The sequence below is a fragment of the Astyanax mexicanus genome, chromosome 21 (assembly GCF_023375975.1).
Source record: "Astyanax mexicanus isolate ESR-SI-001 chromosome 21, AstMex3_surface, whole genome shotgun sequence".
NCBI lineage: Eukaryota > Metazoa > Chordata > Actinopteri > Characiformes > Acestrorhamphidae > Astyanax > Astyanax mexicanus.
The window spans coordinates 34,979,427-35,005,652 of NC_064428.1; the positions used below are offsets into that span (position 1 = coordinate 34,979,427).

The window sequence follows — 26,226 nt, forward strand, 5'->3', positions numbered from 1 at the left end:
TTCTGGGTTTAATGGGTTAAATATCTGGGTTTAATGGGTTAAATCTGGTTTCTGGTTTTAATGGGTAAATCTTTGGTTTCTGGGTTTAATGAGTTAAGTCTCTGGTTTCTGGGTTTAATGGGTTAATTTTCTAGGTTTAATGGGTTAAGTCTCTGGTTTCTGTCTGTAGGGGGTCACGCTCTTCGTGCAGGTCCAGCTCAGAGCCTCAGCCCCCTGGTGTCTCCCTCTGATGGGGAGTTCGGGGGTCCCCTGCCCCCTCCAGGTCCTCCACTGGAGGGACTGAACTGCCCCAGGGCTGCCGAAGAACCGCCCCAGACCAGCTCCTCTGCCCCGCCGCCCAAAGACAAGTCCGGCCTGGCCGAGTTCGTGCCCATGCTGACTCAGGGCTGGGCTGAGATCTTCATACGCAGACCCTCAGGTGAGCAGAGACAGCAGGAGGATGAGTTATAGAATTGTCCTCTGTAGTTTTGCAGTGTGGATGTGGACTAAAATTTAATACAACAAAAAAAAAAAAGACACTACTAGTTGATAGTTACCGGATAATTTAAAGTTGATACTAAATCATTTATAGTTATCACTGGATGATTTATAACAGATGCTGAATCCTTGGAGAGTAGATACTGAATCATTTATAGTAGCTGCTAAAACATCCATAGTAGAAATTGTGCTGAATCATTTATACTAGATACGGAATCATTTGTAGCAACTATTGAATAATTTTTTACTAGAATCAGTGTGAAGTCATTTAGATGCTGAATTATTTTATAGTATAACTGAATCATTTATAGTAGCTATTGAATCATTTGTAGTAGAAATGGTGCTGAATCATATATTGTAGATGGTTAATCATTTGTAGTAGTTACTGAATCATTTTCTAGTAGTTACTGAATCTTTTATCGTAGATGCTAAATCTTTAATATTAGATGCTGAATAATTTATAGTAGGTATGGAATCATTTGTAGTAGAAACTGCTGAAATGTTAGATAGTGAATCTTTTTTGGTAGATATTGAATCATTTGTAGTATATGTTGAATCATTAATAGTAGCTATTGAATCTTTTTTTTTACTAGAAACAGTGCTGAATCATTAATAGTATGTGTTGACTCATTCATAGTAGATACATAATCATTGATAGTAGATATTGAATCATTTCATAGAAGATTCTGAATCATTTTAAAGTAGATACTGAATCATCTTATACTTTAATACTGAATCAGTTTGTGGTAGACACTGAATCATTACCTACTCCTTTACTACTTCAGTTCCCACTATAAAATTGTTCAGTACACTCTATAATGAATCATTTTATACTAGAGACTGAATCATTATCAGTAGATATTGAATGAATAATTTCACAAAAGATTCTAAATCATCATCTACTTGATATTGAATCATTTTTGGTAGAAAAATAATTAAATATAAATAATAATATATAGTAGGAACTAAATAATTCGGTGTAGCTAATGAATCATTTCTAGTAGATAATGAGTAAACAGTGAATCTTAAATGCAGAATGATAGATAATTGATGATGGATATATTGATTAGATGAATTGGAAGTTAATAGTGTGTGATTAATGTGTCTGTATGTAAAGGTTGATGCACAGTTCTGAAACAGGGCTGTGTTTTCTCCTCACGTATTGCTGAAGGTTCATTAAGCAGCTGATCTGAGGCCTGTGGTGCTCAGTGAGAATACGCACTAATAATACACTGTTTTAATAGAGTTTAACCCTGACTGTGTCCTTTATCTCTGAGTTTAATCACAGTCCTCCGGGTGAAGAGCTCTGAGATCACGGCCTCAGGAGATCCTCCTCTCCTTTCCTTTAATTCAGCTTCGTCTTTCACCTCCACCTCACTGCGCTCTAATCTTTTACCTTCTGTCTTTAGTTTTTACTTTATTTCTCCTACTTTTTCTAGGGTTTTTTTCTTGTTTTTTCTTTTACTTTCATTTCTTCTTTTCTTTTGTTTTTCTTTTCTTGTTTCCTGCTTTTTTTTTACCTTTCTTTTTTTTGCCTTTTTTTCTGTCGTTTGTCCCTCTTTGCTTTTTTTCTTATTCTTTGTCTTTTTTGTTTTTTTCAAGCTTCTTTTTTTCTCTTTCTTTCTCTGCAACACACATTGGAAGTGGTTATATATATATATATATATATATATATATATTTATATATATTATGTGTGTATATATATATATGTATATATATATATATATATATATATATATATATATATATATATATATATATATATATGTGTGTATATATTTATATATATTATGTGTGTGTATATATATATATATATTTATATATTTATATATATTTATATATATTATGTGTGTATATATATATATATATATATATATATATATATATATATATATATATATATAGTTATATTATATATATATATATATAGTTATATTATATATATAGTTTTTTTCAAGCTGCTTTTTTTCTCGTTCTTTCTCTGCAACACACATTGGAAGTGGTTATATATATATATATATGTGTGTGTATATATATATAATTGAACATTTACTTTTATATCATGAATTAAGTTATAAATTTAAAACTCACATATTATATAGATGTATTAGTCACAGAGTGATCTATTTTAAGCGTTCATTTTTTTATTGTTGATGATTATGGTATACGGCCAATAAAAACCTAAAGAATCAGTGTCTCAGAATATTAGAATATTATATAAGACCAACTGGTACTTTTGGCAGTGTGGGCAGTGTGCCAAGTCCTGCTGGAAAATGAAATCCTCACCTCTATGAAAGAGTGGAGAGTCCAAGCTGCTTGAGGTCTAGTGTGAAGTTCATTGTGAACAATTATTTACTTTTATGGAGATGCAGATTTCATTTTCCAGCAGGACTTGGCACACTGCCCACACTGCCAAAAGTACCAGTTGGTCTTATATAATATTCTAATATTCTGAGACACTGATTTTTGGGGTTTTTTTATTGGCTGTAAGTCATAGTCATCAATTACTGAAATAAAGTAACTTTTCAATAATATTCTCATTTACTTTAGTTACTGGCCACAAAATGTATTTCTGTTAGTTTAAAATACAGGGATTACATTTAAAGACCTTTTTCCCCCCCTTTTCTCCAAATATAAAATAAGAAATAAGTTCTTCTGAAGTTCATTATCGAATGAATGGTTAGAGAAATTAGTCTAACTTGATTTAGAAGCAGAATCTGATTACGATACACAAGATTTCAGTGACATTTAAAGTCTCTGAGAGATTAAAGATGAAAGATGAAGTTAGGAGAGATGATGGTAAAGGTTATCTGATGTGGGATCAGTGGTTCCTCTGCTTCCCCTCAGTGCTGTGGTAAATATAGGCGCTGCTCAGTGATGTGATGGTTTTAATTGAGAAAGCGAAGCGCGAGCGACGCAAGAAAGCAAATGGCCTGAGGGCCGCCCGCACCACCGCTCCACAGCCTTTAATAAGCCTCGCTTTAATTGTTGAACACACACACACACACACACACACACAGGGACGCGGGCGTTTGTGAAATGAAAGTTGACATCTGAAGCCTGAGAGTTCATTTAATTTTGAACTTTGCTGAATTGAACACACATGGCTAATCTTCCCGCTCTCGTTAAAACCGCTCGTCCTAAACTCTCCTTTCTAATGAATCCTGGGTCTCCTCTGAGCCAATTCGATTGGTCCCTGGCTGCGACAAGGTTGCCATGTTGTTGAATATTGAGTTTGTGAGTCTGGGTTGCCAGGTGTTGATCCAGATGTTGGGTAAATGTGTTCTGCTGCGGGCAAATGAAGGCCTCCCAGAAGCGTCGCTGCTTTAATTTGTTTGGAGCGGGATGTGGGGGGATGTGACATGAAGTGAAGGTGGTCTTCACCGTATTAAACAAGCAAACATACAACTGTGGAATAAATTAAGACTTTCTAAATCAGTTTATCTGATTTTGCTATTTAAATGTAAAAAATGTTGTTTTATTCTTTAAAACTACGGCCAACATTTCTCCTAAATTCCAAATAAAAATATTTTAGTCATTTAAAGCATTTATTTGCAGAAAATTAGAAAAAGATGCAGAGCTTTCAGACGTCAAATAATACAAAATAAGAAAACAAGTTCATATTCATAAAGTTTTAAGAGTTCAGAAATAATCAATATTTGGTGGAATAACCCTGGTTTTTAATCACAGTTTTTTTTTCATGCATCTTGGCATCATGTTCTCCTCCACCAGTCTTACACCCTGCTTTTGGATAACTTTATGCTGCTTTACTCCTGGTGCAAAAATTCAAGCAGTTCAGTTTGGTTTGATGGCTTGTGATCATCCATCTTCCTCTTGATTATATTCCAGAGGTTTTCAATTTGGTAAAATTAAAGAAACTCATCATTTTAAGGAGTCTCTTATTTTTTTACAGAGCTGTATGAGCTTATAATTTTTTAAAATATTTGTGGTTTGTGTTTTTTGTGATTGTATGCTCATGATTAATTTTATTCGGTAATCGTTTGCGTGTTTGGATGCAGGTACCACCAGCTGGCTGATGTGTTTGGAGAATCCCCCGAGTCCGTTCTCGTCTGAGTTGGGGAACATGCCTCTGCAGGAGCTCTCCAGTGTCCTGATGGCCATGGAAGGGGTTAAAGAACCTCAGACTGATCCTGCTGGTGTTCCTTCTGATGCTCCTCAGAGCCACAGCAAGCCCAGCCTCATCCAGCGCTCCAACACAGGTAAGACCAGTAGAGTTTTATAGAGAGTGTTGCATGGAAATATGAACACTGGTGATCTGTTAGCCTGCATATGACCTACATAAGACCATCAGAAAGCCAAAAGAAGATGACCAGAACAGATAAGAGACTATATACTGTGGCTCTGACTAGGGGTGGGATTCAAAAATGTAATCTTCTTGTGAATTATCCACTATCGATTCATAAAAATCTAAAAATTGAATTTGAAACTAGTTTATTTTTCTTCGGTACATACATAAATCTTCTAAAGCATCATCAAAATATTGCTAACAGTGGCCATCAACATGGCCCAGCATCACTACTGCGCCATTAGCATCTCTACAGCGCCATTAGCATCTCTACGGTGCCATTAGCATCTCTACAGCGCCATTAGCATCTCTACGGTGCCATTAGCATCTCTATGGCACCATTAGCATCTCTATGGCACCATTAGCATCTCTACGGCACCATTAGCATCTCTACAGCGCCATTAGCATCTCTACGGCGCCATTAGCATCTCTACTGCGCCATTAGCATCTCTACTGGGCCATTAGCATCGCTACTTCACCATTAGCATCGCTACTGCACCGTTAGCATCGCTACTATGCTATTAGTATCAGTACCACAGTGTTAGTATCACTATTGCACCATTAGCATTGCTACTATGCTATTAGTATCACTACCACAGTGTTAGTATCACTACTGCGCCATTAGCATCGCTACTGCGCCATTAGCATCGCTACTGGGCCATTAGCATCGCTACTTCGCCATTAGCATCACTACTGAACTGTTAGCATCGCTACTATGCTATTAGTATCACTACCACTGTGTTAGTATCACTACTGCACTGTTAGCATTGCTACTGAGTCATTAGCATCTCTACTGCATCACATGCATCACTACCACTGTGTTAGTATCGCTACTGGGCCATTAGCATCGCTAATTCGCCATTAGCATCGCTACTTCACCATTAGCATTGCTACTGCACTGTTAGCATTGCTACTATGCTATTTGTATCACTACCACTGTGTTAGTATCACTACTGCACTGTTAGCATTGCTACTGAGTCATTAGCATCGCTACTGCATCATATGCATCACTACCACTGTGTTAGTATCACTACTGCGCCATTAGCATCGCTACTGGGCCATTAGCATCACTACTATGATATTATTATCACTACCACTGTGTTAGTATCACTACTGTGCCATAAGCATCTCTACTGTGCCATTAGATTCACTACCACTGTGTTAGTGTCATTACTGCTCCGTTAGCATTGCAACTGCGCCATTGGCATCACTACTACTGTGTTAGTATCACTACAGCGACATTAGCATCTCTACTGCGCCAATAGCATCACAACAGCACCACTACCATCACTACTGCCCTGTTAGCATTGTAACTGCACCATTAGCATTTTTTACTACTGTGTTAGCAGTACACTATCGCCCTTATAAGGAGATTGCGTTTTGAGCTGCACAGTGTGTACTTTTCCCGTCGTTACGATAGCAAAGACACACTGACACGCTCTAAATCGTGCTTCATAATTGTGCACAGTTGATGACTCACCTATAGATCAGTAAAATAGGACCCTAAGAGAGTCTGGTGGGGGGGTGGAGATCCCAATGTTCCAGTTCTTGAGAAACCTGCAATCATCTACCTGAATTACTACCACCCTGATGTGCTCTGACCTGCTGATCAGAACTCGTACTTCCTGTTCAGGTCAGTCCTGTATAATAAGAGTCGTCCAGGACGTGTTACAGCCTTTTTTAAAGAGGAGAAAACATTAAAAAAAAAAGCTTTTTAAACTAAAACAAAAGAACCTGATTCAATATGCAGTTTACTTCCCACTCAGAAACGTCCTTTTTTCGCTCAGAAATGCATTGAATTCTTCTTATACAAGCAGCTAAAGGGGAGGAAACAACTCAGAATTGATTTTTCGGTGGAAATGCACTCAGGCATTTTGTTCAGAGGAACGAGATGTTCCCGATGTTCTGATCATCTTCCTGCTACAAGAGTGGATCTGAGTTTTTTTTAGAGGAACCATAAATAAATGAAGTGCGTTCACAAAGGTCCACAAAGGTAAAAAATACAAGCACTCTTCTATCTAATAAAAAAAAAGGACAAGACGTCCAGTGATGAACAGGAAGTCAATAATACATATATAGGGTTTTTTATCGACAGTTGATTCTCTTGAGTTTTCTTCTTGAGTTCCTAATTTTTTCATATATTAAGTGTTTTTTTAAAGGAAGCTGATTAATTTAAACATCCTGAAACTTGTATAACAAGAAAAATGAACGGTCTGTACTCGTGCATTAAAAAAAACCCTAAATTTAATTAAAATTTAAGTTATTTTATTTCAGTAGTTCAGTTCAAAATTTGAAACTACAGGTGTTGGACAATGAAACTGAAACCACTGTCATCATTTTAGTGTGGGAGGTTTCATGGCTAAATTGGATGGTAAGCAGCCTGGTGGTCAGTCTTCATTAATTGCACATTGCACCAGTAAAAGCAGAGTGTGAAGGTTCAATTGAAATGCACACAACATTATGGGTGACATACCAGAGTTCAAAAGAGGACAAATTGTTGGTGCACGTCTTGCTGGAGCATCTGTGACCAAGACAGCAAGTCTTTGTGATGCATCAAGAGCCACGGTATCCAGGGTAATGTCAGCATACCACCAAGAAGAACCAACCACATCCAACAGGATTAACTGTGGATGCTGTAAGAGGAAGCTGTCTGAAAGGGATGTTCGGGTGCTAACCCGGATTGTATCCAAAAAACATAAAACCACGGCTGATCAAATCACAGCAGAATTCAATGTGCACCTCAACTCTCCTGTTTCCACCAGAACTGTCCGTCACCACAATAAATTATTGTGGTCTAAAACCAGGTGTTTCAGTTTCATTGTCCAACCCCTGTATGTCCATTTGGAGAAGAAAAGTCTTTTAAAGGAATCCCTATATTTTAATCCCACAGAAATACAAATTTTGGTCAGTTACTTTAGATTAATGTGAATTAACTGACCATTAAATGTTAAAAGCAGTAGCATCAAATGGTGTGTAACAGTCATACAAATAAAAAAACATATATACTCTAGTGCATCTTAAAAAATGAGATTTCAGTAATTCAGTTGAAAAATGCAAAACACATATAAGACTAACTTTATAAAGGGTTTATGAATGGTTTATAAATGAGTTTTTTATTAATGGTTATTAATTAGGTTGCAAATACTTTAAAACCCATTAATAAGCAGTTAATATAGTTAATATATAACACAAATTGAAATGGCAACAGTGAGCTGAAAATTAATACATTTCAATGATTCCACTTTGATTTATACTGTCAAACCTCAGATCTTTCTAGATACTGATTTTACTTTGTGTTTTCCATCAATCAGCATTAAACCTGTTGTATTAATATATTTCTAAATATGTTTCACTTTTTACCACAAATTAAATGTCTAAGTTGCCACTGTTGTTTTTTTTAATTGATGTGTTTTAACTACTTATCAATGGTTTTTAAGGCATTTACAACCAAATAAGTAATAATAAGCTAATTTATAAACCATTTATAAATCCTTTATAAAGGTAGTCTTATTATTTTAAAGTGGTACCCTCATATAATATTATATAGATGTATTAAACACACAGAGTGATCTATTTTAAGCGTTTATTTATTTTATTGGTGATGATTTATGAAGCTTACAGCCAATGAAAACCAAAAAATCCGTGTCTCAGAAAATTAGACCAGTTGGTACTTTTGGCAGTGTGGGCAGTGTGCCAAATCCTGCTGAAAAATGAAATCCACATCTCCATAAAAGTTGTTATCATCAGCAGGAGGAAGCATGAAGTGCTGTAAGATTTTGTGGGAAAACGCTGCACTGACTTTAGACTTGATGATAAAACACAGTGGATCAACACCAGCAGATGACATGTCTCTCCAAACCATCACTGATTGGTGGAAACTTGGTTTGGAGAGACATGTCATCTGCTGGTGTTGATCCACTGTGTTTTATTATCAAGTCTAAAGTCAGTGCAGTTTTGTTTTCCCACAAAATCTTACAGCACTTTATGCTTTCATCTGCTGAGAAAAACTTTTATGAAGGTGCAGATTTCATTTTCCAGCAGGACTTGGCACACTGCCCACACTGCCAAAAGTACCAGTTGGTCTTATATAAAATTCGAACTGTCTAAGACACTGATTTTTTAGTTTTCATTGGCTGACTCGGTGTTATCTGTACAGAATGTGTTCTTGTTGGTGCTTCAGCCTCGACCTTGTGCTTTTTCTTCGCCTCTGTTCCTCCTCTGTCTCTGTTATTGTTCGTCACTTTTAGCTGGATCTCTGCGCTGTTGTTTTTACTGTAACACTTGATGTGATGTTGCTGAGAGTGCTCTGGGTCTTGGCTGTCTCAGCAGTTTGCTGCTGTTTAATGGCTTCTAGCTGCACTGATTGGACAGAAAAATACACTGTTGTTGGTAATGAAGCTCTGAAGTTCTAAAAACTCAGTGGAAAAGTGAGTGTTTGACATCTCCACAGTTAAAAGCTTAGACAGTTGTGGAAGGTCACTGTCTCCGTCTTTCTGTCTGAAAAGCTGTTATCCTGTTCTTTTATTGTCATATTTTACTTTTCTTCCCTTTTTTTTGCTGTTATCTGTGTAGACCTGACTGATATGAAAAAAATGCACCTTTTCCAACATTCTGGTAGTTTTAATCTGTAAATAATATTTAAATTTCACTGACTTACTCTGTAGAATTTCGTTAAAACAAGTGATAGGTCTGCTTGGTAGCATCGTATTTACTTATTTCCTTCCTAGTGTTTTAGTGGAGTTCTTATACAGCAATGCAGAAGCAGAGCAATGCTTTGCACAGGGCTCTTGCGTATGGCCCTTCTGCATACTATTTTGGTATAGAAGCATAAAGATTGAAGCCTTAGGTTAGCTAACATGCTAATCGTTAAAAAGTTAGCTACTCTGCTGAGCAGAGCTAAACACAAGTTGAGTTTCAATCGCCTCACTGCTGCCCACCATATCAGCTTGTCCACAAATGCATGTGTACAGCTTTCCGTGAATATTGTAAATGAATATGAGTATTTTCTTGTGTTAGTGCTATTTAAGTATTGTATTTTACGCATTATAGGTGCACTATTAGTGAAAATCTATTTTCATACATAATATAATATGCAAAAAAAAAAAAAAGTCAAACGAGCGCTGGATGTTAATCTACACAGATTTCTCTTTGGAAATTTCTCTTTATTTGGGTGAGTAAAGTGCTTCAGTTTATTTGCAGTAAGCTTAGATTTCCAATGTTTTCAACAGTGTTCCAGTTAGCCAGATTTACCGCTATCAGATAGCAGCTAGCTTGTTTTAACACGGTAAACACGCAGACTACAGTCTGATATACTAGCGGTTAGCAGCTAATGCTAATACTGCTCCTCCAGCCTTAGTGCTGGAGAAACTTCACAGAAAAATCACCCTTATGGCTTTACTGCTCCTTAATACCTGATTTGGTAGAATTCACACATAAGGAGCAGCGGGTTATAAGATGCACTGTCGATTTTTGTGAAAATGAAAGGATTTTTAGTGCGAAACATATGGTATTTAGGTATATTTAGGTAAAATATTGTTCAATATCAGTCCAGCTCTACACTTTCTTTTCTCTTTTTTTGCTATTAGCTAGCGTTTTTTGCCATGTAGCTTGTTTTAACATGGGAAACATGCAGGCTACAGTGTAATATACTAATGGTTAGCAGCTTATGCTAATACTGCTGCTCTGGAGAAACTTGAAACTGAAAACTCAGCCTTATCACGCTGTACTTTAGTGGAGTGCCTTTACTGCTCCTTATTACCTGACTGGTTAAGTTCATACATAAAGTGCACTGACGATTTTTGTGAAAAGTAAAGGATTTTAAGTGCGCCTTATAGTGTGAAAAATACGGTATTTGGGTATAGTTAAGTAAAATATCGTTTTATTTTCTAATATAAACAGTCAATATCAGTCTAGGCCTACACTTTCTTCTCCCCTCTTCTCTCCTTGTGTTCTGTTCTTTTTTCCTGTAAACAGAGTTGATTGGTTGCTATGTTTTTTTTGTCTTGGTTTAGTCTTTTTTTTTTTTTTTTTTTTTCATTGTGGTCATTGTTGTTATTGTTATTCCTTTTGTTTATTGTTTGTTTGTTTGTTTGTTTGTTTACTCCGCTGGGTGTGTCGCTGCAGTGGGCTCTCTCTGCTCTCTGTGTCCCGCCGATCAGCCAGGCAGGTTACATAGGAGTATATCCTGGGCAGGTATAACTTACCTGTGTGTGTGTGTGTGTGTGTGTGTGTGTGTGTGTGTGTGTGTGTGTGTGTGCGTGTGCGCGCTCTCTCTCTCTTTAACACTCTCACACACACACATTCACACACTCCCACATTTACACACACACATACTTAGGGCTGAAGTTGCCGATACGATATATATCGCGATACAGCGAAGTTACGATTTAGTATATTGCAATATTTTACAATAATGAAAGCAAGGCAATATATTGCGATTTTTTTTTTGTAGTAGCTTAATATAGAAAGCATACTATCTTATTTATTCAATTTGAATAAAAGAGAAGCTCACTTTTTATCCAATAAGAACAGTACAACAGTGCTGTTTAATGGGCAGGGTTTAAACACAACACAAAGTTTTACCGTTTTTAACATTTATTTAAAAAAATTTGTCCATTTTTTTCCACCAATTCAGCTGTTTCTTAGCTATATATATTCCCCATCACTAGTGATTCCACAATACCAGGAGGGTGAAGTCAGACTCTGCCTTTTTTTGGAGGAAAGCGCAGTGACTCAGTTCCGATACAACAGCTCACAGGCGCAGCCTTGTGCTGATCCACATTACCCTAGGAGTGATGAGGGGAAAGAGCGCCATCTACTGTACCTAACCAGAGAGAGAGAGCAAGACCAATTGTGCTCTCTCAGGGCTCCAGCAGCTGATTGCAAGCTGCATGACTGGGATTCGAATCAGCAATCTCTCGATCATAGTGGCAGCGCTGTAAAAGCACTAGACTACTCGGTCCAATACTGCAAAACGATATATTGCTTAGCGATATCAATATATATTTTTCCACACACACACACACACACACACACACACACTTTCACTTTCATCTTATTCTCACAAGTGCTTAGTAGCTCGTCTTGTTATTAACACTGCTTAATGAGAGAGCACCATTTAAAACAAACCAAAAGAAAACAACCAATCAAGAGTCTGTGTTTTTTTAAATTGATTAATCACTCACAGCCAGTCGCAGCAGAAAACCAATCAAGTGATGGGATTGGTTACTGATTTTGCTTAATTTACTTTTTCGGTTGACTTTTATTGATTTCTTTAGTTATTCTTATTTATTATTTTTGTGTTTTTTAATCTGTTTTAATCTGTTTAACCCGTGTTCCTTCATACTTACTGGTGAATGTGATGGAAAAGCAGCAGCAAAAGCTCAGACCTCGTTATTAAACCGAACTGCATCCCAATTTAAATTCCTCCCAAGTCTAAATTCAGCTTTTCTGTGCATCATTTTTGTCTGTTTGCCAATTTAAGAACAGTTGGATCATTTGCGCAGCCTCAAATATAGTCAATCCTCCACGGCGTGTTTGTTTTCTGATGTTTGCCATCTCAGTTTTAGGCTCGCTAGGCTTCTGTCAGCAAACGTTACGTTGATTTTAATGGGATTTGACAGGATTTAGCGCTTTTGCATCAATGTCTCTTAAAGTAAATTTAATTTTACATCTTAAAAATTGCGGTTTGATCAACTTTGATGAGCTTTAGTGACACTTTAGTTTGTATTCAAAACATGTAGTGCGTGAGATCTGCTGCACTCGCCTGTAGAAGTAGTCCAAATCTGAGGAGATGCTAATGCTAGCCAGGTCTAAACACAACCGTTTCTTTCCTACCTGGCTTTAAATAAACTGATGAAAGAGAAGGAGAGAGAGAATACACACACACACACACACACACACATACACACAACACACACACACACAAAACACAGTCAGAATAGAGTGTAAAAATCACAGAAAGGTGATAATACAGTCTCTATTTTAAGCCACTTAAAATCAGCCAGCATGCTAATCGCTAAGTTAGCAGCTTTTCTGAGAGGAGCAGGCAAACAAATCACCCACTGTTCCCAAAAATAGGCGAAATTTAATGCTAAAACTTTGTGTTCTACACTGTATTGTAGTAGGTTTAGTATGTATTTTTGTGTGGTAGTTAATTGATAATTGTTAGTTGGAAAATTAGCTTTAGCTTTAGCTAAATAGACCTAAACACAGCGATTTACATACAGCTCTGTAAAAAAAAAAAAAAGAAACCACTTTAAAACAATGAGTTTCTTTGATTTTACCAAATTGAAAACCTCTAGAATATGATCAAGAGGAAGATGGATGATCACAAGCCATCAAACCAAACTGAACTGCTTTATGTTATCCAAAAGCAGTGAGTAAGACTGGTGGAGGAGAACATGATGCCAAGATGCATTAAAACTGTGATTAAAACCAGGGTTATTCCACCAAATATTGATTATTTCTAAATTCTTAAAACTTTATGAATATGAACTTGTTTTCTTTGAATTATTTGAGGTCCTGCGATGCGACTATTGTTCATGTGCACATTGCGATGACGATGCTTAAACATTATATATCGTGCAGCCCTAATATCTACCCACTCAAAGAGAGCAAGGGCCATTGTGCAATCTCAGGGCTCCGGCAGCTGACGGCAAGCTGCATGACCGGGATTCGAACCAGCGATCTCACTTCTCTACTTTGGGTTGTTTAATATAATGTGGTGAACCAGCTGATAAAGAGCCGCAGGGTCTTAAAGGTCAAAACGAGGAAAAGTGTAGGGTAAAAAAAAGACCCAGCCTATGATTTATTATATTATATGTTATATATGTTTTATACATTTTACTTTGTAAAATATTGTATATAACTAAACACTAAACATGCCCTGGCTGATGGAGTTTTCTAGGTTTGATGGATGCAGTTTGACGAAATGACGAGGTCGAGTCTTGAAAAGAGCTGCTTGTACTAGAATTGAATATATATGTCGTCTGAAAGACGTATATATTATATATGTGCTTGTGTTGAGTGTTGATTTGTATAGAAGAGGACTGTTATGCACCAGGTGATATTATTGCTTTTGTAAATCCTGATGTGTGTGCGTGCGCTGTTTGATCATCTCTGATTGGCTGCTCGTTGTGTCTGTTGGTAGAACTGCGAGATCATAGTAGATAAACTGAAGAGCTTTGATTCTGTTCAGTGTTTTATGTTGGAAACCTGTAGAATTGTGTGTTTTTTTTTTTAACAGCTGTGTTGAATTAACATCGCTATGTGGTGTTTTAATAAGCTAATTTCCTCTAAAATGGGTGTTTTGTAACCTAAATCCTGCCCTCTTTTTCACCCCACCTCCTCCACAGACTCAGTGGTTGTGTTAGAGGAAAGTGGGCGGGGCAAAGGACCGGATTCACCCTCCGATTCGCCGGATATCCAGGAGTTTGAGGCTATGTCCTCCGAGCCCATCTTCATGAGCACCGAAAAGGTCACCAAGACTCCGCCCTCCATGCTCAGCCGCGTGAGTAAAAAAAAAAAAAAGATTTTTAACCTTTTTTAAAAAACAATTAAACGGATATAAAGTGATGTAATACAGAGACCACTTAAAAATGCTGAGTTTCTTTGATTTTACCAAATAAAAAAAAACTTTGGAATATAATCAAGAGGAAGATGGATGATCACAAGCCATCAAACCATCAAACTGAACTGCTTGAATTTTTTGCACCAGGATTGATTAGCATAAAGTTATCCAAAAGCAGCGTGTAAGACTGGTGGAGGAGAACATGATGCCAAGATGCATGAAAAAAAACTGTGATTAAAAACCAGGGTTATTCCACCAAATATTGATTTCTGAACTCTTGTTGTACATGTTTTTTTTTTTTTTGTAGCCAATCAGCCTAAAGCTGTGTAGCTCCGCCCACTCAGCGCACAACTGAGTAGAACTCTGCCCATTCAGCCTACAGGATAGTTTAACTCCACCCATTCTGTCTGCAACAGTGTAGCACCACCCTCTCAACCTACAACAGTTTAACCCCGCCTACTCAGCCTACACTAATTTAGCTCCACCCATTCTGTCTGCAGCAGAGTAGCCACACCCACTCAGCCTTTATCAGTTTAACTCCACCCATTCAGTGTTCAGATTTGTAGCCCCACCCACTCTGCCTACAGCATTTCAACTCTGCCTACTCAGCTCACACTAACTTAACTCCGCCCATACAGTCTACAGCAGTGTAGCCCCACCTACTCAGCATACATTAGTTTAACCCCGCCTACTCAGCCTACACTAACTTAACTCCGCCCATTTAGTCTACAGCAGTGTAGCCCCACCTACTCAGCGTACATTAGTTTAAGCCTGCCTACTCAGTCTACACTAACTTAACTCCGCCCATTTAGTCTACAGCAGTGTAGCCCCACCTACTCAGCGTACATTAGTTTAACCCCGCCTACTCAGCCTACACTAACTTAACTCCGCCCATTTAGTCTACAGCAGTGTAGCCCCACCTACTCAGCGTACATTAGTTTAACCCCGCCTACTCAGCCTACACTAACTTAACTCCGCCCATTTAGTCTACAGCAGTATAGCCCCACCCAATATAGTTTAGCCCCCCCTACTCATCCTACAGCAGTTTAGTCTCAATTACTCAACCTGCAGTAGTTTAACACCGATCGTTAACCCAGCAGCAGTAGCCCCTCCCACTCAGCATACAGAATTTTACTCCTATTAAACCTGTAACCATGTTCAACTAGTTTATAGAAGTTTAAATCCACCATTCAGCCTGTAGTTTAACTACAGTGGAGAGTTAACTCTATTCTACTGAACTGTAAACTTTAATTCCCCATCTTTCCCCTCCCCTCACAGTCCTCCTCCACCTCCAGTCAGGATGATGAGAAGTCCACCCTGGAGGAGGTCAGTGAAGGTGGGATTCCCATCGATCAGCCCCCCCTGACCTTCTCCAGCGGAGCTGTGGACTCGGACCCCCCCTTCCCTCACTCTCAAACCCTCAACAAGTCCAGCTCCTCTCCGGAGCTGCAGACCCTGCCCGAGGCCTACGCTAAAGCTGTAGGAGCCGTGCACGGAGACGCCCCCAGGTCCCGGACCCCGGTGGAGGGGAGGATCGTGCCCACCCAGGCCTCGGTTGAGAGAGAAGGAGCAGGAGAGTCTGTTGGTCCAGCAGGAGGTCTTGGTTCTGGAGGTCCTCCGAGTGTAAGTGCCACAGCGAGCGTCTCCACCTCCTCCTCTTCTGCTTCTAAGATGAAGCTGGAGTTCCCGAGCGTCCAGCAGGGGCCGCTATCTCCGAGTGGGCATCGCCCCCGCGGGCACACTATCTCTGTTTCTGCACCCTCGTCACGGAGGGAGAGGAAATCAGACCGGGACTCTTATCACAACCGAGGAGGAACGACTAACGCTGAGAAGAGCTCTGGACTGAGCCCCAGGTGAGACATGCCTCAACACTGCATAATATCAAATTTAGGTGAATTTAGGTGGGAAAGTTGTTGTTTAATTGGCTAGTTTTGGGGTCAGGACTTCAACGATTAGTCAACCCTGGAGGAGTCTGATATTTACTCAGTATATATCAGAACATCAGAGATGCAGCAAATGGCACAAATACTAGTGCACCTCAAAAAAAAAAAAAATATATATATATATATATATATAATTGAAAAGTTTCTTTATTTCAGTAATTAATTTCAAAATGTGAAACTTATATATTATATAGATGTATTACACACACAGCGTGATCTATTTTAAGCGCTATTATTCCTTACAGTCAGTTAAAACCCATAAATCAGTGTCTCAGACAATTGTAATATTATATAAGACTAATTGGTACTTTTGGCAGTGTGGGCAGTGTGACAAGTCCTGCTGGAAAATGAAATCCTCATCTCCATTAAAAACTTGTCAGCAGAGGGACTTTGGACTTGATAGAACACAGTGGATCAACACCAGCAGATGACATTGCTCTCCAAACCATTACCACTTTCATTTTCCAGCAGGACTGGAAAAATTGGTCTTGCATAATATTCAAATTTTTTGAGACACTGATTTTTGAGTTCTTATTGGCTGTAAGCCATAAACATCAACAATAAAAGAAATAAACTCTTAAAATAGGTCATTCTGTGTGTAATACATTCAACTGAGTTACTAAAATAAAGTAACTTTTTAATGATGGTCTATTTTTTGAAGTGCTCTAGTATACACTAGTTGACCAATCAAATAATTGCAAAAAAAAAAAATGCTTATGGAGTTAAAATAGCCAGCTGCTATTATGAACACTAAACAGCACCTGCCTGATGACTTGTAGATGTTTTTTTTCTCAGTCGTCTCACCAGTGCAGAAGTCAAAATGCTTCGTTTGTTCTTATTGAACACATTGACTTTAAGAGGTGTGAATGTAGTTTAAGGCAAAGCAAGTTTATTTATATAGCAACTGTCATACACAACGGCCATTCAAAGTGCTTTACAGAAACATGTAACAATAAAAATAAGAAAATAAAAGAATAAAATAAGAAGAGAGCATGATTAAAACCTGATTAAAACAAAGACAAGTTTGATTAAAAACATGTAAAAGAATAATTGTAATTTAAGAAAATAGTTTGAGAACAATGTTACGAAAAAGTAAATACAAGGCATTTATACCAGACATTAATTAAAATAATATTTAATAATGAATTAATACTAAAGTCATCCAAACTAGCCCTATTTGAGTAATGCTCTAATACATATAGTAAAGAAAAAATACTTCAAGAAAAAACATGAAGGTCAGTCAATCTGAAAAAAAGAATTTCAAGGACTTTGAAAGTTTCCTCAAGTGCAGTTACCACAAAGCCATTAAAAAACATTTATGGAATGATGGAACTGGCACTCATCAGTTACTCACTCAGTTACCAGCCTCAGAAACTGCTAAAAGTTAACAGCTTCCCAGATAATAAGAGCACCTAAATGCTTCTTCACAGAGTATTATGGTTTGTTTAACACTGTTTTTAAGTTACTACATGATTCCTTATGTGTTCCTTCATAGTCTGAGAGATCACTTCACTATTCATTTATAATGTAGTATTAATGGCTGGTTCTGTACGTTCTTGAGAAATATCAGATAAGGGTGAATAATTCTCAGATCGATGCAGCTCTGCTGGATCAGTCTCTCCTCTAATCTGCAGGCGAGACATAGCCGTTAATAACACCACTTTAAAATCTGCTTTATAAACTGCTCACATTTCTCTACCGTTTTACAGCACTCTCCCTATTTTCCCTCCGTTTGAAGAAGCACCCATGCGGTCCTCCTCCTCCTCCTCCTCCTCCTCCCCGTGCTGTGTGTAAAAACAGCAGCCGTGTTCTCATAATCATGCTGGAATTGCAGTCTGAAAGCTTTCATCTCTTCTTCGTTAGCGTCGAAACTCACCGTTGAAACTCACGCAGAGCTTTATTAAGAGCTGTTTGTTGCAGCGACTTCTTATCTTATTCTTTAGCTGATTTTGGGCTGGAGAACTTTCTCAGGATTAACCTCATCCTTCTGCACCAGAGCCGAGGAATCGCTGGTAATGCCAGTGACCTCGCCAGTCTGGTGGCCAATCTTCATTAATTGCACTTTATTGCACCAGTAAGAGTGTGAAGAGTGTGAAGGTTCAATTAGCAGGGTAAGAGCACAGTTCTGCTCTAAATATTACAATGCACACAACATTATGGGTGAAATACCAGAGTTCAAAAGAGGACAAATTGTTGGTGCACGTCTTGCTGGAGCATCTGTGACCAAGACAGCAAGTCTTTGCGATGCTTTAAGAGCCACGGTATCCAGGGTAATGTCAGCATACCACCAAGAAGGACCAACCACATCCAACAGGATTAACTGTGGACACTGTAAGAGGAAGCTGTCTGAAAGAGCTTAGCTTAGCTTTGCTTAACTTAGTTACCCCTCGCACCACCAAGAAGCAAGACTTGCTAAATGGAAGGTAAACATGGCAACACCCCTGTTCCTTATTAATGTTGCTTAATGCTCCCTATAGTCTTGTGAGCCTTATGTATAAAAATAGACCAGTGCACCTTATAGTGTGAAAAAATACATATATTAGTGCTGTCAAAGTTAAAGCATTAATGCATGTGATTCTTTTATTTTTTTAAACGTTATTTTAAGTTTGACCCCAACTTCCACCATATTCTGCCCCACCCCCGCCCAATGTAAAGTTTTTTTTTTTTAGAGCGTTTCACTTGTGGTGAGAAGGTGATCCAGTTTCGATCCGACCCAGTTATCAAATCTACTTATTTAATTTAATTGAGCTAAATTGCTGATAAGGCGCAGATTAATCTGACATATTAGCCAGATAATATACTGCTATGAACAAACACTGTCTCTGCTGCTGCTGCTCCATGCTTTTTACATATTAAGAGTGCAGTATGTGCAGCGTTCACTGCTCTCATCTGTGCTGCATGTCCCATTGAAGTTTACTTTCTTGCTCCCGCGCCAAGCAGCTCTGACCAATCAGAAGAGACGATGTGCTTGCGTTGTTTTAATAGGGAGCAATTTGCTGCGTTTAGGTTTGTGCCTGTGTGAAAACAAACCAAACCGAAGAGAAAACAGTACAAGTAAAGGTGTGAAAACACTCTTAAGATGTTATAGTGAGATGTTATAGTATCTCTATATGAAAGTCTTCTTGTAAGACAGCAACATGAAAGAGATTCAGAGGAGCAGTTTTTAATATGCGAGCATCTGCTTCTGATCTGAGCGTAAAGCCAAGCTCTGCACTAATACAATTAGTGTCGTACAAGCATAATTAGAATAAGAAAATCTAAACACAAAGTAATAAAGGACTAAAATAACATCACAATTATAAAAAATAAAAAATAAGTTAAAAAAAGTATTTAAGAAAAGGAAGAAATAAATTTAAAAAAGGGTAAAAGACTAAAAATAAAACCAGAAATAAAATAAATCCATTTATAAAATCAATAAAATAAATAAAATCAAAAGGTTAAAAGGTTAAAAAAATCCCAAAAAGGGCTGTCTAAAAGTGGTTAGAGACTAAAAGTTTTAAAAGACGATTTAGTGACTCCAGCGAGCTGAGTTATAAAATTCAATCAGAGGTTCAGGTTTGGAGTTTAGGTTTGTGCCTGTGTGAAAACAAACCAAACCGAAGAGAAAACAGTACAAGTAAAGGTGTGAAAACACTCGTAAGATGTTATAGTGAGACTTTTCCTGTACTTGCTGTCCTCTGAACGCCGGGGTATGAAAATCTTCTTGTAAGACGGCAACATGAAAGAGATTCAGAGGAGCAGATTTTAATATGCGAGCAGCTGCTTCTGATCTTGGTTTAAAGCCCAGCTCTGCACTAATACAATTAGTGTTGTACAAGCGACGGGGGAACGAGGCCGCCGACACTTCAGGGCCCAACGTGTTCTGCTCACGAGGAGCTCTTTTCTTTTCCTTTCATGCACGACATTTATTTACGACATCGCCGGGAAAAAAAAACAAGCGCTGCTGTTATTGCGACCTGCTTTCTGGCCGAGTTATTTGGGAATCCATTAGGCGAAGTATTGCTGCGATCGCTCTTGCAGCTGCTCTGCGCTGTGCGGTGTGTTGGGCCACCATTACAGAGCTGCTCTGATTGGGTTGGAGCCGCCGGGCCTCTTGGGTAATTGAAGGAAGGATTATCAATGGCAGGGCTTTATATTGGCGGAGGCTGGGCCTTGAGTTCTGGAGTCTTTAAAATGGCCTTAAATTACATCCGGCCGGGATTAGACCACATGTCACGGTCATTCCCTCCTTACAGCCGTCTGATTGGCTGTAATTGGCTGTTTTTTGAGGTTGTTTGAGGCTGTTTTCCAGTGATTTTTCATGTGAGCGCTGAGCGATGAATGAATGGGTTACATCGTGTGCACAGAGATACACCTCTGAGGAGACCTGCTTTAAAAAACTCCTCATTCAGGGGAATAAATGAAAAAACGCAGGACAAAAACTCAAAACCCTCTTGGGTTGGGAACAGTTTTGTTTACCGCAGGTTGTAATGGAGCACTGGAGCTGTGCTCAGCATCGTCTAGTCGGCTTTGTGCTCCTGTTATGAACTTTGAGCTCGAGCTGAGTTTTTGTGATGGAAAGAAATTTATTTTGTCCTGAAATGCCCTCAAATCTTTTAAAATATAAGATGCTCACAGATTTAAAGCAGTTAATCAATAATATAAGCTTTCATTAGCTGTATTATAGCTGTTCTATCCAAACTGAATGCTAAATCCATCGCTTGTTTGACTTGCTGCCGGCGCTCAGAGGGAGCACAATTGTCCTCGCTCCCTCCGGGTGGGTAGATGGCACTCTCTACTCACATCACACCTAGGGTGATGTCTGCAGCACAGGGCGTCTGTCAGCTGATGTATCAGAACCGAGTCGCTGCGCTTTCCTCCTAGCGTTAGCGCTGTGATGCTAATCGGTAATGCTGCATCAGACTTCACATGTATCGGAGGAAGCATGTGCTAGTCTTCACCTTCCTGGTGTGTTGGGGCATTACTAGTGATAGGGGGAGTCCTAATGAGTGGGTTGGGTTAAAATAAAATGATATATAAAAAAAAAAGTGCCTTAGTTAGTAGTAGTAATTAGTTATTTTTTTAGCATTGATTTGAGGATCTGATTGCATTTAATGACAAAAACATTAGTGAGCAGAACAGGATTTTGGATGATCATTATCCCACATCATTCCCCCCTCATCTCAACCAAAAGTATTGGAATGGAGGAGCTCCATCCGAAGAACATGGTTTCAGTGCTGCTCAGTGATCTCTATGTTGGGGGATTTATACTTTATACTTTATATTATTTAGCCCATGCACCTCTGGAATATAATCAAGAGGAAGATGGATGATCACAAGCCATCAAACCAAACTGATCTGCTTATATTTTTGCACCAGGAGTAAAGCAGCATAAAGTTATCCAAAAGCAGAGTGTAAGACTGGTGGAGGAGAACATGATGCCAAGATGCATGATTAAAACTGTAATTAAAAACCAGGATTATTCCACCAAATATTGATTTCTGAACTCTTAAAACTTTATGAATATGAACTTGTTTTTCTTTGCATTATTTGAGGTCTGAAAGCTCTGCGTCTTTTTTGTTATTTTTTCAGCCATTTCTCATTTTCTGCAAATAAATGCTCTAAATGATTAAAAAAATTGTATTTAATTTTTTTTAGGAGAAATGTTGTCTATGGTTTATAGAATAAAACAACAATGTTTATTTTCCTCAAACATAAACCTATAAATAGCAAAATCAGAGAAACTGATTCAGAAACTAAAGTGCTCTCTTCATTGTTTCCAGAGCTATAAATGCCAGATTACACTATATTTAAAGCAAAGTTGATTATTTTTTCATTTCTCGTCTTTTTTTCTTTCTCTAGTTTTGTGTTTCTACAGCTCTACCATTCACCCTTCTTCGGCAACGAGGCCAACAAGCCCCTCCTACTGCCTAAATCTGAGGTGAGGTCATAGACGATTCATAAATCTTCTTTTAATTCTGCTTTTTAGTTCATGACTCCTTTATAGCAGATTACACCATTCATTCATTTAGCAGAGCTTTCAATAACCCAACATAACAAACCAGCTTCTCTTCTGTAATAAACATCGGTGCTTGAGTTTTGATATTTGTTACTGTTTAAAGCACTAATGAAGTTTTTTTTTCCTCTCGACAGCTGATTGATCGGGCTGTTAAAGTGCTGGATCAGATGCCGCCGTATGACACGCATAAAATAGGAGTGGTGTTTGTGGGGCCTGGACAGGTGAGCCTTCAACCCCTCTACTTATTACACTGTTTTTAGTTCCTGCAGACAGACAAAACTTAAATATATGGATTTATTTGTGCATTAGAAGTTTATTGAGCCTTTGGTTGGTTGGTTTCCTAGACAGTGATTAAGCCTAGTCCTAGAATACAAACATATTTTTTCAATCATGTCTCAGTCATGTCTCAGTTATGTCTCATTGTCTTCATTGAGTTTAAAGCATAATCTGAATGACCAAAATCAGAGTCTTTGCATGTTTGGTTGGTTGGTTTCCTGGACAGTGATTAAGCTTAGTCCTAGAATACATACATATATATACATAATTTTCAGGCATGTCTCAGTCATGTCTCAGAGTGTCTTCATTGAGTTTAAAGCATAATCTGAATGACCAAAATCAGAGTCTTTGCATGTTTGGTTGGTTGGTCTCCTGGACAGTGATTAAGCTTAGTCCTAGAATACATATTTTTTTCAATCATGTCTCAGTTATGTCTCAGACTGCCTTCATTGAGTTTGCAGCGCTACCTAAGAGACCAGAGTAGAAGCTGTTGATTGGTTGGTTGGTTTCCTAGACAGTGATTAAGCCAATTCTTAGAATACATATATTTTCAATCATGTCTCAGTTATGTCTCAAGCTGCCTTCACTGATTTGGTTGGTTTTCTGGACCGTGATTAGGCCTAGTCCAAGAATACATATTTTTCAATCGTGTCTCAGACTGCCGTCATTGAGTTTATAGAACAGCATATATGACCAGATAAGAGCTTTTGGTTGGTTGCCTGGACAGTGATTAAGCCTAGTCCTAGAATACATTTATTTTCAACCATGTCTCAGTTACGTCTCAGACTGCCTTCATTGAGTTTTTAGTACAGCCTGAATGATCAGAATCAGAGCAGATTTTTAACCTGGATTCCCAGTTTGTCCGGTAAATGTGAGGCCACTACAAGTAAAAGTGCTGTTTGTGTATTTAAATTACTAAACCAGTTACATCTCTATTAAATTACACACATTACAGTACTGGATCTTAGCTCTGTATATTTTTTTACTAAGTGTCTCTTTGTTTTTTATTCCTTTTTTCAGGCGAATAACGAGGTGGCGATTCTGTCGAATGAGTACGGCTCGAACCGTTACGCTCGTTTCCTGACCGGTCTGGGGAAACTGATCCACCTGAAGGACTGTGATCCTGACCAGATCTTCCTGGGTGGACTGGACCACGGGAGATACGCAGACGATGGAGAGTTCACCTACTGCTGGCATGATGACATCATGCAGGGTAAGTGTGTATACCGGATTTTTTGCATCGTATTATAAGGTGCACTATCAATGAACGTCTATTTTCTGAAAACTCACCCTTTATTACTCTGTACTTCAGCAGAGTGGCTTTACTGCTCCTTAATACCTGACTGATAGAATTCATACACAAGGAGCATCGGATTATAGTGCGAAGAATACGGTGTATATATACTCATAAAATTCAAAAATCAATTCTCTCACTCATGTCTCAGACTGCCTTCCTTGAGTTTTACAGCACAGCCTAAATAAAAAAAATCAAAGCTGTTGGTTGGCTGGTTTCCTGGACTGTAATTTAAGCCTGTCCTATAATACATATATTTTTACGACTTGATTCGGTGCAAGAGACCCGGCCACATATCCCACAAGTCAACGCAGTGCTTTCAGGCTTGCCTGGGACATGGCAGAAGTCATGGGACATGAAGATGAAAGGCATTTGCCATGTTAATGTACATACTGTCTGTCTGTATTCCTTATTCTCCACCACAGTAACTCTGTATGGGAGGAGCTCAACTGCTATAGGCTAGATATATGTCCATATGGATATGTGTTAATATATATAAATATTATCATACAGTCATGAAAAAACTGAATGTTTTGGAATTTGCAGTTTCCAGGGCTGGATAAGTTTTGGAAAAATAAAAATACCCAGTTAATTCAGTAATTTAGCCCTACAAAATGGAGCTCTCAGGATCTGAAACACATTTAAATTATTAGAAATTGTCAGACTCCACCTCTTTTTGAACTGCTGCTGATGCTGTAGCATTGCTGAGTAACATCACAGTGCTAACGCTCTGAGAAAAGCGCAGCGACTCGTTTCTGATACATCAGCACACAGATGCAGCCTTGTGCTGATCCACATCACCCTAGGAGTGATTAGGGGAAAGAAAGAGCGCCATCTACTGTACCCACCCAGAGAGACAGCAAGACCAATTGTGCTCTCTCAGGGCTCTGGCAGCTGATGTCAAGCTGCATGAACAGGATTCGAACTGGCGAACTTCTAATCATAGTGGCAGAGCTTTAGCGCTTTTTTTATGTGGATTGATCAGTTTTAGTGGCCTAGAGCAAAAAGTTACTTAGAAAAATGTATTTTCTGTATTTTCAAAGTTTTCAAGGACTTTTTTTCTACAGGCAGGGTAATAATCGCTAAGTTTGGATCGGAGTTCTTCAAGGCCGTACGATGGTTATATCTGAGCACAGAATGAGATGGGCTGTTTTTTGAATGTGTTTAATGGCTGCCCGAGAAAGAAAAACAAAGCCATTACGCCGTATTTGAATAATGCTTTGTTTCAGTGTGTTTAATATGTATGAAATAATGTGTTGGGGTGTGTTTAGCGCTGGAGGACGGACTCTTGTTTTCTTTAAGACTTTATTATGCAGTGCTCTTTTCTGGCCCTCAGCTATTTTCCACATCGCCACGCTGATGCCCAACAGGGAGAGTGATAAAAGCTGCTGTAATAAGAAGCGACACATCGGGAACGACTTTGTTGTGGTGGTTTATAACGACTCCGGAGAGGAATACAAACTCGGCACTATTAAGGTGAGACCCGGTAGTGTGACCTTGAGGATATACTGGGTTTTAACATGGGGTATATGGTGGATATATGTGTGCTTATGTTTGTGCATTGTATCTTAAATATTAATAAATGACTGTATCGTAATATCAGGCCTCCTGCATTGGTTATCATCTGTGCAAAAAATATATATATAAATAAATAAATCAAAGAAAATGGCTCATTTGTGTGGAAGTAGTTTGGCTCCCGGAGGGATGATCTCTCAGCACAGTGCAGTTTTGTGAAAATGAAAATGTAAGATCTGTTTTATGTAAAATGTCATGTATAGTCCATTTTATCTTGCAGATACATGTGGCGATAAGGATTAATAGTTATTATACATATTGCCTGAAGGCCTGTCCATACTAATCCAGAGATATTAAAGCATTTGTAGTAGATACTGAATCATTTCTTGTCAATACTGAATCATTTTTTTCTCTCAAGCCTGATTCATTTGTAGTGAATACTGAATCATTTTTAGTCAGTATTGGATTACTTGTAATAGATACTGAATCATTTATACACTAAATCATTTGTAGTAGATATTGAATAATTTCCAGTCAATATGGAATAATTTGTAGTAGATACTGAATCATTTGTAGTAGATATTGAATAATTTCCAGTCAATATGGAATAATTTGTAGTAGATACTGAATCATTTGTAGATACCAAATCATTTCTAGTCAATACTGAATAATTTTCAGTGAATATTGAATCATCTGTAAATGCCAAATTATTTTTAGTCAGCACTGAATCATTTGAAATGGATAAATAATGTGTATATTGACTCATTTGTAGTAGATACTGAAACATTATTAATATATACTGAATTATTTGTAGTAGATACTGAATCATTTGTAATAGATACCGT

The 26,226-nt window shown here is 38.2% G+C and overlaps 1 protein-coding gene across 5 annotated transcripts in view; it reads left to right on the forward strand.

Moving 5' to 3' along the window:
* The window catches only part of tsc2 (TSC complex subunit 2), an 86,722-nt gene that overhangs the window by 48,412 nt on the left and 12,084 nt on the right, over positions 1-26,226 (forward strand). For 4 of the 5 annotated variants that reach the window (XM_022674511.2, XM_022674510.2, XM_022674509.2 and 1 more), the window contains 9 exons: positions 170-418; positions 4,498-4,698; positions 10,908-10,976; positions 14,141-14,295; positions 15,634-16,208; positions 22,140-22,218; positions 22,431-22,517; positions 23,593-23,785; positions 25,203-25,342. In XM_022674511.2, the coding sequence (XP_022530232.2) occupies positions 170-418; positions 4,498-4,698; positions 10,908-10,976; positions 14,141-14,295; positions 15,634-16,208; positions 22,140-22,218; positions 22,431-22,517; positions 23,593-23,785; positions 25,203-25,342 (1,748 nt within the window). The remainder of the gene's footprint in view (positions 1-169; positions 419-4,497; positions 4,699-10,907; positions 10,977-14,140; positions 14,296-15,633; positions 16,209-22,139; positions 22,219-22,430; positions 22,518-23,592; positions 23,786-25,202; positions 25,343-26,226) is intronic. The other variant, XM_022674512.2, reaches the window with a different exon arrangement.